Genomic DNA, 13,339 nt, shown 5'->3' with positions numbered 1-13,339 from the left:
GATATGGGAGGAAGTGTAAAATAAACCCATTGAGGAGCAGGGGTGCCGTGGGGACAATAGGGGAATCTGTATCAACATCCTGGGTCACAGACTATTCAACATTTTGCTAGAAGATATCCGAAACACGGCTGCAACAAGTGTAGAATCCTTCAAGAGGAAACTGGACAAGTATGTTCACCAGGTGCCAGAGCAACCAGGCTGTGATGGATATGTGGGGCAGTGGGCCTCCAGCAGCAACAGCCTGGTTGACCATGCAAGCGCCAGACGAGCCTGGCCCATGGCCTGGCTCAAAGAGTAGAGAAACTCTCGAAACTCTTCAAAGGTATCAGAGGTATTTCAATAAGGAATCGTTCAGGACCCTGTACTCCGTGCACGTTAGGGCTATATTGAAGTATGCAGCACCAGTTTGGAATCCACACCTAGCCAGGCACGTAAGGAAACTAGAGAAAGTTCAAAGGTTGGCAACAAGACTAGTCCTGGAGCTGAGGAGGAGAGGTTAAAGGAAATAGACCTGACGGCACTGGAGGACAGGAGAGAGAGGGAGGATGTGATAACGACATACAAAATACTGAGAGGTATAGACAAGGTGGACAGAGACAGTCTGGGAAGTGATGTAGTGGAGGCAGGATCCATACATAGCTTTAAGAAGAGGTATGATAAAGCTTATGGAGCAGGAAGAGTGACCTAGTAACGGCCAGTGAAGAGGTGGGGCCAGGAGCTGTGAATCGACTCCTGCAACTACAATTGGGTTAGTACACACACATGCACATGTGCATGAGGGAGGTAGAAAGAGAGAGGTAGAGAGAGAGAGGTAGAGAGAGAGAGAGGTAGAGAGAGAGACTACCCGCCCTGCTATAAACTCCCCCACCCACGATACTCCACCCCACCCACGTTACCACCAACCACCCTCTCTCTCCTGTGAACTTCAAACCTACAAGCCTCCTCTGGGATGACTTCACACCGCAAAATAGCAAGAATATCTACGCTATGTGGCTATTGTCCCAGTAGTTACTGCAGTGTTTGTGGGTATTTACCTGGAGTTTACCTGGAGAGAGTTCCGGGGGTCAACGCCCCCGCGGCCCGGTCTGTGACCAGGCCTCCTTAGGTCAGTGTCCCAGGATGCGACCCACACAAGTCGACTAACACCCAGGTACCCATTTTACTGATGGGGAACATAGACAACAGGTGGAAAGAAACACGTCCAATGTTTCTACTCTGGCTGGGAATCGAACCCAGGCCCTCACCGTGTGAAGCGAGAGCGTTAACCACCAGGCCACCAGACAAAATTCTTCTTAGATGTAAGGAGCCTACTTGTTCCAACTGCTGCCACACAGATTGCATTCCAGAAGAAGAATTTTGTTGCAGCCAGGTTGAAAATTTCAGAAAATTTAAGGATATCCATAATCCTGTGGTATATGTGGATACAAGCCTGGAGCTACAGGAGGAAGGTTCAGAAGTCCTACCTCAGGGATTCCTGTCCAAAGATCAAGACTGCCCTCTTGGGCTGTGTTGTAAAGTTTCAGCTAAGATAATCCATCACAGGGAAGCACTTCATGAGCTCCTCAAATCATTAGATAACCTGCAAGCTATTGTAGAAGGCCAGTGCAAGCCTGCATCAAGTGACGTAAGCTGCTCAGCTGATGGTGACACTATTGACAAAGACTGAAAGTCCCACACTGAGCTTAACTCAGGGGTAAACAACTGGTGGAATTCTGTCATCGCTAAGGTCCCACAGACTGACAGAGTTCAAAACACTACCTTTGGGAATTCTAACACAATTCCTCTGACCACCACAGAGGGAACAAATCCTCTTCCCAGCAACGAGGGAAGCCTTGGATCTGTTAATTCTCCTACACCTGACATCTCTGCTTCAGCCACTGCCAGTCTACTTGACAGTGCACATACCATCTCTGATCCTACACCTGTCAGCACACCTGCCTACACTATTCTATAATCTGGTAGCAGTGCTTCGTCAGCAAGTTCTGAGCCAGGAGTTTCTCCACCAGAGAACGGTGCAGTTAATGATCAGGGAACTATCACTGCACCTGATCACCTACTGTGCCGAAGTATGAACGGCAGGGACACATCTGTCAGAACTGGTAGAGGACGGGGCAGAGGACGTGGAGGAGGAAGACATCTACAGCGGTCTCACCCTCCACTAACACAGTTCCAGCGGCAGAATCTGAGGACAAATCTGCAAAACACAGGAGGTGCAACAAATCCTAGTCCACCCTCCCAGGCACCTAGGCTGTGCTCTCGCTGTCACCTGAAGGGGCACTCTGCCAACAACTGCCTGCGAGATACCAGGTGTAATTACTGCTACAAGAAAGGACCAGTGTCGGAAGAAAAAGGAACTTGACAGACAGGGCCACCTGTTTAGAGACCTGTTCTCAGAACAAACCAGCAGGATCTCTGAATTGGTGAACACTCTCACACGTCACCCACTTAGCTACTCCTATCCCAGCCCAGCAAGTGGGATTGTGCCTTATACAAGACCACAGACTTACATCCCTGCAGCTGCCTCAGTACCCTACCTCTCTCAAGGGCAGGCACCTTACATTCCCTACACACCCACCACCTCAAGCTGACCACTTCATCATGAGGAGCCAGTCTATCAGCATCCTGTCGGCCAACATTAGAGGTTTCATTACTAATGTTGGAGAGCTCACACATAGTTTTGTGAACACTCGACGTCCCGACATGATAGCTGTTGTTGAAACATTTTTGGATGACAGGACTCCAGAAAATTTTGCAAGAATTGCTGGCTACACCTCATGGATGAGAAGAGACAGGCAAGGGCAAGGAGGAGGTATTGCTGTGTGCTTCTCTAAAAGTGTTCATGCCCAGCACATTGATGTTGCCACCCCTACACATCTTGAAATGATGTTCTTCAAGCTCTGTATAAACACTAGTACCTCTGTACTAGCATGTGCAATGTACAGACCTCAGTGGCGACATGCAGACCTTATCAACTTCCTAATGGAAAATATTGACTCCCTTCTGCTACAACACAACTGTCAACATATTATAATTGTTGGTGACCTCAACCAGCACCTTATACAGAGGGACTTTGATGACCTTCTTGCAGTGTTTGACATGAGAAACTTTGTTGATTTCCGTACTCATATCTCTGGCTCCTCCCTTGACCCAGTAGTGAGTGATCTGGCAGAAGGCATAGTCACTTGTCAACCCCTCGGCTATGTTGGATCGTCTGACCACAAGGCTGTTTTTACGACACTTAAGATCCCAACAGAATGAGGTGAGGAGTCCACACGCACAACCTGGCTATGGGAAAGAGGTAATTGGCCAGCCCTTTGCTCTGAGCTCGCCACCACCGACTGGAATGCTCTTCTCCAAGGGGATGTTGACAACCAAGCGGAAGCCTTCACTGGACACATCCTTAATCTACAACAAGGACACATTCCTCACCGGCAATATGTGACGAAGCCTACAGATCAGCCTTGGTTTGGCTTTCGTTGTAGAGAGGCTGCTACTGCTAAGTACAAAGCATGGCGAAGGTATAAGAGACATCCTACCACCTATAACAGGAACTTGCACATGCAAGCCTGTAGGCATATGGGTGATGTTCAAAAGTGGGCCATTGCTAAATGGGAGGTGGACACTAAAAGAAAGTTAGCATCAGGTAGGGTAGGCTCCAAAACCTGGTGGTCCCTGGTCAATGACAGACAAGGTTATCTGCCTGATGAACTTATTCCATCTCTAAATCGACAGAGAGAGAAGGCGGACCTCTTTGCTGAACACTTTGCTACCAAAATGCAAGTTCCTGATCCAGCAAGGGACCCTCCTTGGCTAGCTGCAAGAACTGTGTTAAAACTGTCAGTGGTGACAATAAGGCAAGAGGAGGTGCATTTCCTACTTAAATCGCTTGACCAAGAAAAGGCTGTGGGCCCAGACAAGTTGAGCCCAAGATTGTTGAGAAGATGTGCAGACCAGCTAGCAGCACCTCTAACTCGCATCTTTCAGCACTGTCTAGTACAGTGTAAATGGCCCTCTATGGAAAGAGGCAAATGTAGTCCCTGTTCACAAAAAGAAGAGCAGAGCAGAAATCAGCAACTACAGACCAGTGTCACTCTTGTCAATCACTGGTAAGATCCTTGAGACAATAATCTCAAGACAAATGACAGAGTTTTTTGACTACCACTCACTACTTTGTGATCGTCAATATGGCTTCAGGAAAGGTTACTCTGCTGCTGATCTGTTGTTAAACCTCTCCACTAAGTGGCACCAGTCACTGGATGAATCAAAATTCAGCTGTGTGGTAGCACTGGACATTGCTGGTGCTTTCGACCGGGTGTGGCACCAGGGTCTCTTAGCAAAACTTCAAGCACTGGGAATTGGAACGGAATCAGCAAGACATCCTATTGGGGCAAGTGTTCCACAAGGAAGCGTGCTGGGTCCATTGTTATGGAATGTCTACTTCAACGACCTTCTTCATCTCATCCCAGAATCACATGCATATGCAGACGACTGTACACTGACATTCACTTATCCAAGAGAAGAAATGCCAGCTGCTCTAAGCTACATCAATCACCAGCTGAGAGCTGTATCAGCTTGGGGAAATAGATGGCAAGTAACATTTGCACCTGAGAAAACGCAAATGATGATCGTCTCTAGGCACCACGATGGTAATGCTGGGGCAGTAGTAAGGATGAATGGGAGGGTGTTGGCACCTGGAGAAGAAGTTGATATCCTTGGGGTGAAATTTGACTCCAAACTAACCATGAAGAACCATGTTGTAAATCTTGCAAACAAGGCAGCCAGGAAGCTTACAGCACTTCGCCATATCTCGCATCTGCTTGACAGTAGGGGTTGCAAGATCCTGTACGAGTCACAAGTACGCTCACACCTTGAGTATGCTCCACTTTCTTGGTTTGCCTGCCCCCCCTCTCATCTGCGACTGCTTGACAGAGTAGAGAACAGAGCAAGACGTCTCATCTCTCGCCTGGACCCATCCTGAATAGATCTGTCATTTCAGCAGAGCCTTCAACATAGGAGGGATGTGGGTGGCCTTACTGTTATGTACAAGGCCAATATTGTCAAAATACCACACTTGGATCCACTTCGAGGACAGCGTGAAACAAGCTTTTATGCCACAAGACGGGCAGAAAGCAGCAACTTCACTCTGGCTGTACCCTTCTCCAGAACAACACTCCATCTGAGATCATACATACCGAGGATGACTCGAGTATGGAACACATTCGTACAGCATAATGATGTCAACGAGATAACGTCAGTTGATCAAATGAAAATGCTGGCCCACAGATGGCTCCAACTTTATCCTGTTCCCTACTTGTATGTCTCATAACAATAAAAATGCTTTCAAATGAGCTGATGTAGGTAACAGCTCTTAGCTTGCCAATAAAGTTAGGAATCCTTAACCTGTAAATAGCTGTCAATAAAGCTAGGGATCCTTAACCTTGTCAAACCCTGTGTAAAAAAAAAAAAAAAAAAAAAAAAAAAAAAGGGGGGGAGAGAGAGAGAGAGAGAGAGAGAGAGGGATAGAGGTAGAGAGAGGGAGGGGGAGGGAGGAGGGTGGGAGATGGTTAGGGAGGAAGAGGAGCCAGGATCAGGGTGTCAGTTTTCACATCTCTGGCTATGATTTATGATTAACCTAAACCCCCTTCTCTTCCTCCAGCCTTCCCCTCCCCCTCTTCCCTCCCCTTTCCTACCAGCACGCAGTGATTCTCTTGCTACTTCTACCCCTGTTGCTGCTTCTGGTACTACTGCTAATGTTATTACTGATGCTTCTGCTTTCCGTTTCTGTTGCGTGTAGTGGTGCTACTGTTACTTCTGTTCCTGTGGTTGTGTTACTGATACTGCTGCTGCTACTGTTCCTGTTGCTACTGGTGGTGGTATTGTTACTGGTACTGTAACTGGTGGTGGTAGTGTTACTGGTACTGCTACTGTTGCTACTGGTGGTGTTACTGGTACTTCTCTTCCTGTTGGTGGTGGTGGTACTGCTACTGCTGTTGCTTTTGCAGATGATTTTGGTGGTGGTGGTGTCGCTTCTGGTGATGGTTTTGGTGGTGCTGGTGGTGCTGTTGCTTCTGGTGATGGTTTTAGTTGTGGTGGTGGTGCTGTTGTTGCTTCTGGTGATGGTTTTAGTGGTGGTGGTGGTGGTGCTGTTGTTGCTTCTGGTGATGGTTTTAATGGTGGTGGTGGTGCTGTTGTTGCTTCTGGTGATGGTTTTAGTTGTGGTGGTGGTGCTGTTGTTGCTTCTGGTGATGGTTTTAGTGGTGGTGGTGGTGGTGCTGTTGTTGCTTCTGGTGATGGTTTTAGTTGTGGTGGTGCTGTTGTTGCTTCTGGTGACGGTTTTAATGGTGGTGCTGTTGTTGCTTTTGGTGATGGTTTTAGTGGTGCTGTTGTTGCTTCTGGTGATGGTTTTGGTGGTGGTGGTGGTGGTGGTGCTGTTGTTGCTTCTGGTGATGGTTTTAGTGGTGGTGCTGTTGTTGCTTCTGGTGATGGTTTTAGTGGTGGTGCTGTTGTTGCTTCTGGTGATGGTTTTAGTGGTGGTGGTGGTGGTGCTGTTGTTGCTTCTGGTGATGGTTTTGGTGGTGGTGCTGTTGTTGCTTCTGGTGATGGTTTTGGTGGTGGTGGTGGTGCTGTTGTTGCTTCTGGTGATGGTTTTAGTGGTGGTGCTGTTGTTGCTTCTGGTGATGGTTTTAGTGGTGGTGGTGGTGCTGTTGTTGCTTCTGGTGATGGTTTTGGTGGTGGTGCTGTTGTTGCTTCTGGTGATGGTTTTGGTGGTGGTGCTGTTGTTGCTTCTGGTGATGGTTTTAGTGGTGGTGCTGTTGTTGCTTCTGGTGATGGTTTTAGTGGTGGTGGTGGTGCTGTTGTTGCTTCTGGTGATGGTTTTGGTGGTGGTGCTGTTGTTGCTTCTGGTGATGGTTTTGGTGGTGGTGCTGTTGTTGCTTCTGGTGATGGTTTTAGTGGTGGTGCTGTTGTTGCTTCTGGTGATGGTTTTAGTGGTGGTGGTGCTGTTGTTGTTTCTGGTGATGGTTTTGGTGGTGGTGGTGGTGCTGTTGTTGCTTCTGGTGATGGTTTTGGTGGTGCTGTTGTTGCTTCTGGTGATGGTGGTGGTGCTGCTGTTGCTTCTGGTGATGGTTTTGGTGGTGGTGGCGGTGCTGTTGTTGCTTCTGGTGATGGTTTTGGTGGTGGTGCTGTTGTTGCTTCTGATGGTTTTAGTGGTGGTGGTGGTGCTGTTGTTGCTTCTGGTGATGGTTTTAGCTGTGGTGGTGGTGCTGCTGCTGTGGCTTCTGGTGATGGTTGTAGCTGTGGTGGTGGTGGTGCTGCTGCTGTGGCTTCTGGTGATGGTTTTAGTTGTGGTGGTGGTGCTGCTGCTGTGGCTTCTGGTGATGGTTTTAGTTGTGGCGGTGGTGCTGCTGCTGTGGCTTCTTGTGATGGTTGTAGCTGTGGTGGTGGTGGTGCTGCTGCTGTGGCTTCTTGTGATGGTTTTAGCTGTGGTGGTGGTGGTGCTGCTGCTGTGGCTTCTTGTGATGGTTTTAGCTGTGGTGGTGGTGGTGCTGCTGCTGTGGCTTCTTGTGATGGTTTTAGCTGTGGTGGTGGTGGTGCTGCTGCTGTGGCTTCTTGTGATGGTTTTAGCTGTTGTGGTGGTGGTGCTGCTGCTGTGGCTTCTTGTGATGGTTTTAGCTGTGGTGGTGGTGGTGCTGCTGCTGTGGCTTCTGGTGATGGTTTTAGTTGTGGTGGTGGTGGTGCTGCTGTGGCTTCTTGTGATGGTTTTTACCTATGGTGGTGGTGGTGCTGCTGCTGTGGCTTCTTGTGATGGTTTTAGCTGTGGTGGTGGTGGTGGTGCTGCTGTGGCTTCTGGTGATGGTTTTAGTTGTGGTGGTGGTGCTGCTGCTGTGGCTTCTTGTGATGGTTTTTACCTATGGTGGTGGTGGTGGTGCTGCTGTGGCTTCTTGTGATGGTTGTAGCTGTGGTGGTGGTGGTGCTGCTGCTGTGGCTTCTTGTGATGGTTTTAGCTGTGGTGGTGGTGGTGCTGCTGCTGTGGCTTCTGGTGATGGTTTTAGTTGTGGTGGTGGTGCTGCTGTGGCTTCTTGTGATGGTTTTAGTTGTGGTGGTGGTGCTGCTGTGGCTTCTGGTGATGGTTTTAGTTGTGGTGGTGGTGGTGCTGCTGTGGCTTCTGGTGATGGTTTTAGTTGTGGTGGTGGTGCTGCTGCTGTGGCTTCTGGTGATGGTTTTAGTTGTGGTGGTGGTGCTGCTGCTGTGGCTTCTTGTGATGGTTTTAGTTGTGGTGGTGGTGGTGCTGCTGTGGCTTCTTGTGATGGTTTTAGTTGTGGTGGTGGTGCTGCTGCTGTGGCTTCTGGTGATGGTTTTAGTTGTGGTGGTGGTGCTGCTGCTGTGGCTTCTTGTGATGGTTTTAGTTGTGGTGGTGGTGGTGCTGCTGCTGTGGCTTCTTGTGATGGTTGTAGCTGTGGTGGTGGTGGTGCTGCTGCTGTGGCTTCTGGTGATGGTTTTAGTTGTGGTGGTGGTGCTGCTGTGGCTTCTTGTGATGGTTTTAGTTGTGGTGGTGGTGCTGCTGCTGTGGCTTCTGGTGATGGTTTTAGTTGTGGTGGTGGTGGTGCTGCTGTGGCTTCTTGTGATGGTTTTAGTTGTGGTGGTGGTGGTGCTGCTGTGGCTTCTGGTGATGGTTTTAGTTGTGGTGGTGGTGCTGCTGCTGTGGCTTCTGGTGATGGTTTTAGTTGTGGTGGTGGTGCTGCTGCTGTGGCTTCTTGTGATGGTTTTAGTTGTGGTGGTGGTGCTGCTGCTGTGGCTTCTTGTGATGGTTTTAGCTGTGGTGGTGGTGGTGCTGCTGCTGTGGCTTCTGGTGATGGTTTTAGTTGTGGTGGTGGTGGTGCTGCTGTGGCTTCTTGTGATGGTTTTAGTTGTGGTGGTGGTGCTGCTGCTGTGGCTTCTGGTGATGGTTTTAGTTGTGGTGGTGGTGCTGCTGCTGTGGCTTCTTGTGATGGTTGTAGGTGTGGTGGTGGTGCTGCTGCTGTGGCTTCTGGTGATGGTTTTAGTGGTGGTGGTGGTGCTGCTGCTGTGGCTTCTTGTGATGGTTGTAGCTGTGGTGGTGGTGGTGCTGCTGTTGCTTCTGGTGATGGTTTTAGTGGTGGTGCTTATGGTTATGTTTCTGTTGCTGCTTCTGATGATGGTTTTGGTGGTGGTTGTTGTGGTGCAGCTTTTTGTACTGCCGTTGCCTATTTCTTTTGATGGTGGTGGCAGTAGTGTTGCTGCTGCTCTTGGTATTACTGCTTTTGGGCCTTTTGCTTATGGTGACGGTATTGCTGCTGCTTCTGTTGGTGGTGGTAGCTTCGCTTCTGTTGCTGTTTCTTGTGGTGATGGTGCTGCTGCGTCGGTTGCCTGTGTTAGTGATAGTGTTGTTACTACTGCTGCTTGTTATATTGGCGATGACGCTGCTTCTGCTGTTGGTGGGGAAGTGCATGTGCTATTGTTCCAGCTGTTGCATTTGTTTCAGCTGTAGTGGTTGCAGCTGTTGTTAGTGCTGTTTTGCCTACGTCAAAACAAAGTAGCTTCGTAAAAAAATTCGGGATGTTTTTATTTTTTCTTAAAATTGCAGGGGGAATTATGTTTGGTGTGTGTGTGTGTGTGTGTGTTGCGTAGGAGGTAGTTTATTAGGCAGCGCTACTTTCTTAGAGTGAACATACCGACTTAATATCAAGAAACATGACTCAGGAAATCGTAATGACACGACTGGAAAAAAAACATACCACGGGCGGGGATTGAACTCGTGGCGCGTGAGTCTTAAAACTCCAGGTCAGCGCGTCAAGGGACATGTCTTCTGTGCAGTGAAATTTGAAGTTATTGGAGAAAATCATATTTTCAGATGTATGCAATCGTTCTTTTAATTAAGAACACTGAGTTGCTTACAGTTATTCAGTCTGACGAATCTATGTGAAGGTTAAGATATTTAAGGAAAAAAAATGTACATTATTATTATTATTATTATTATTATTATTGTGTACTTGTGCCTCTAGTCAACTTCACAGATCGCTCCTATATTCCTGTAATCTTCTACACCAGGGATTCTTAACCGGGGGTATCCATACCCCTTGGGGGTATGGGGCTTTATCTCTGAACAATTAAAAAATTATTGTTGTTAGATTACAATAAACTATCAGGTGTTGTGTTCCTTGCTGTCCATATGTCAAGTAAAACCAAGCTATTGACATCTTTTGAAGTCATACTGGAACTAACAGGACTGGTGATTTCGAGTTTGGTAAAGGTGGTATGAGGACATATTGGGCAATCCATTGGGGGGGTTTGTAATCGTAATAAAGGTTAAGAACCCCTTTACTAGGGTGACTTGCTTATGAATATAATGTTATAAAGCTGAGCTATGTTTGTGATTTGTCTTTGTTGATGTCCGGTATAAGAATGAGAGAAAATTGGGATAAGAGTGCTGTATGTCAAATACCACAGTGTTTCTCTCGACCTACCTGTTGACTACCTGCTGATGGTTCAAGGAATCATCATCGCACGTGAATGGTCCATTCTTAAACTAGGCCTCCTGTTCGATGGCTTGCTTAATCAGGATATTGGTGTGCCATTGACGCATTTATTTTTAAAGTTAAGTTTGTGCATGAGTATGAGCTTTTGTTACAGATACGTGGGTAAGGGTGACGGCATCAGCATCAGTGTGTGGAACCGTCGTAAGATTCACAAGAAGGCTGGCAGCGGCTTCCTGGGCTGTGTGCGCATCGTGTCTTCCGCCATCCACAGGCTCAAAGACACTGGTTGTAAGTATTACCTTCCATCCTTGCATCTACAATACAAAAATAACCCACGAATTGGAAATGGAAACCACATGACGTTTGTCCGTCCTGGACCATTACCAAGTTGACACTTAGTATATTTATTTGTGTGTTGTGGGTTTGGTGGAGAATGAAACACACACACACACACACACACACACACACACACACACACACACACACACACTAGCCGAGGTGGCCAGGAGAGCACACATGGGGGGAGCAAAGTTACTAGTTATGGGTGATTTCAATCACAAGGAGATTGACTGGGAAAGCCTGGAGCCCCATGGGGGTCCCGAAACATGGAGAGCCAAGATGATGGATGTGGTACTGGAAAACCTCATGCATCAACATGTTAGAGACACTACCAGAGAGAGAGGAGAGGATGAACCAGCAAGACTGGACCTTGTATTCACCTTGAGTAGTTCTGACATCGAGGATATCATGTATGAAAGGCCCCTGGGAGCTAGTGATCATGTGGTTCTGTGCTTCGACTACATAGTTGAGCTCCAAGTGGAGAGAGCAGCAGGAATAGGGTGGGGAAAAACCAAACTACAAAAGGGGGAACTACTCAGGCTTGAGGAACTTCTTTCAAGACATTCAGTGGGAGAGGGAACTGACAGGAAAACCAGTACAAGAAATGATGGACTATGTGGCAACAAAATGCAAGGAGGCAGAGGAGAGGTTTGTTCCCAAGGGAAACAGAAATAATGGGAAGAACAGAACGAGTCCTTGGTTCACCCAAAGGTGTAGGGAGGCAAAAACTAGGTGTACTAGAGAATGGAAAAGGTACAGAAGACAGAGAACTCAGGAAAATAAAGAGATTAGCTGAAGAGCCAGAAACGAATATGCACAGATAAGGAGGGAGGCTCAGCGGCAATACGAAAATGACATAGCATCGAAAGTCAAGACTGACCCGAAGCTGTTGTGCAGCCACATCAGGAGGAAAACAACAGTCAAGGACCAGGTAATCAGACTGAGGAAGGGTGATGGGGAATTCACAAGAAACGACCGGGAGGTATGTCAGGAGCTTAACACAAGATTTAAAGAAGTATTTACAGTGGAAACCAGTAGGACTCCAGGAAATCAGAGCAGGGGGGTGCACCAGCAAGTGCTGGATGAGGTACATATAACCAAGGAGGAGGTGAAGAAGCTGCTATGCGAACTTGACACCTCAAAGGCGGTGTGACCAGACAACATCTCTCCATGGGTCCTTAAAGAGGGAGCAGAGATATTGTGTGTACCATTAACAAAGATCTTCAACACATCATTTGAAACTGGGCAACTCCCCGAGGTATGGAAGATGGCAAATGTAGTCCCAATTTTTAAAAAGGGAGACAGACATGAGGCACTAAACTACAGACCTGTATCACTAACGTGTATAGTATGCAAGGTCATGGAGAAGATCATCAGGAGGAGAGTGGTGGAGCACCTGGAAAGAAACAAGTGTATAATTGGCAACCAGCATGGTTTCAGGGAGGGAAAATCCTGTGTCACAAACCTACTAGAGTTTTATGACAAGGTGACAGAAGTAAGACAAGAGAGAGAGGGGTGGATCAACTGCATTTTTTTGGACTGCAAGAAGGCCTTCGACACAGTTCCTCACAAGAGGTTACTGCAAAAGCTAGAGGATCAGGCACACATAACAGGAAAGGCACTGCAATGGATCAGAGAATACCTGACAGGGAGGCAACAACGAGTCATGGTACGTGACGAGGTGTCAGAGTGGGTGCCTGTGACAAGCGGGGTTCCACAGGGGTCAGTCCTAGGACCTGTGCTGTTCTTGGTATATGTGAATAACATAACGGAAGGGATAGACTCAGAAGTGTCCTTGTTTGCGGACGATGTGAAGTTAATGAGAAGAATCAAATCGGATGAGGATCAGGCAGGACTACAAAGAGACCTGGACAGGCTACAAGCCTGGTCCAGCAACTGGCTCCTTGAGTTTTACCCTGCCAAATGCAGTCATGAAGATTGGGGAAGGGCAAAGAAGACCGCAGACACAATATAGTTTAGACGGCCAAAGTCTGCAAATCTCACTCAAGGAAAAAGATCTGGGGGTGAGTATAACACCGAGCATATCTCCCGAGGCGCACATCAGTCAGATAACTGCTGCAGCATACGGGCGCCTGGCAAACCTACGGATAGCGTTCTGATACCTCAGTAAGACTCTGTATACCATTTATGTCAGGCCCATACTGGAGTATGCAGCACCAGTTTGGAGTCCACACCTAGTCAAGCACGTCAAGAAATTAGAGAAAGTGCAAAGGTTTGCAACAAGACTAGTCCCAGAGCTACGGGGATTGTCCTACGAAGAAAGGTTGAGGGAAATCGGCCTGACGACACACACAGACACACACACAGACACACACACAGACACACACACAGACACACACACAGACACACACACAGACACACACACAGACACACACACAGACACACACACAGACACACACACAGACACACACACAGACACACACACACACACACACACACACACACACACACACACACACACACACACACACACACACACACACACA

General features: G+C 47.9%; 1 protein-coding gene across 5 annotated transcripts in view; it reads left to right on the top strand.

Annotated features, from left to right (window-relative positions):
• Window positions 1–13,339, top strand: part of Smurf (SMAD specific E3 ubiquitin protein ligase) — a 288,864-nt gene that overhangs the window by 154,845 nt on the left and 120,680 nt on the right. For all 5 annotated transcript variants that reach the window (XM_070088416.1, XM_070088415.1, XM_070088412.1 and 2 more), the window contains one exon: window positions 10,648–10,781. In XM_070088416.1, the coding sequence (XP_069944517.1) occupies window positions 10,648–10,781 (134 nt within the window). The remainder of the gene's footprint in view (window positions 1–10,647; window positions 10,782–13,339) is intronic.

This window comes from Cherax quadricarinatus, chromosome 24, assembly GCF_038502225.1.
Source record: "Cherax quadricarinatus isolate ZL_2023a chromosome 24, ASM3850222v1, whole genome shotgun sequence".
In the NCBI taxonomy this organism is placed as follows: Eukaryota; Metazoa; Arthropoda; class Malacostraca; order Decapoda; family Parastacidae; genus Cherax; species Cherax quadricarinatus.
Note: the sequence above shows the minus strand (reverse complement) of the source record. Positions and strands in the feature narration are given on the sequence as shown.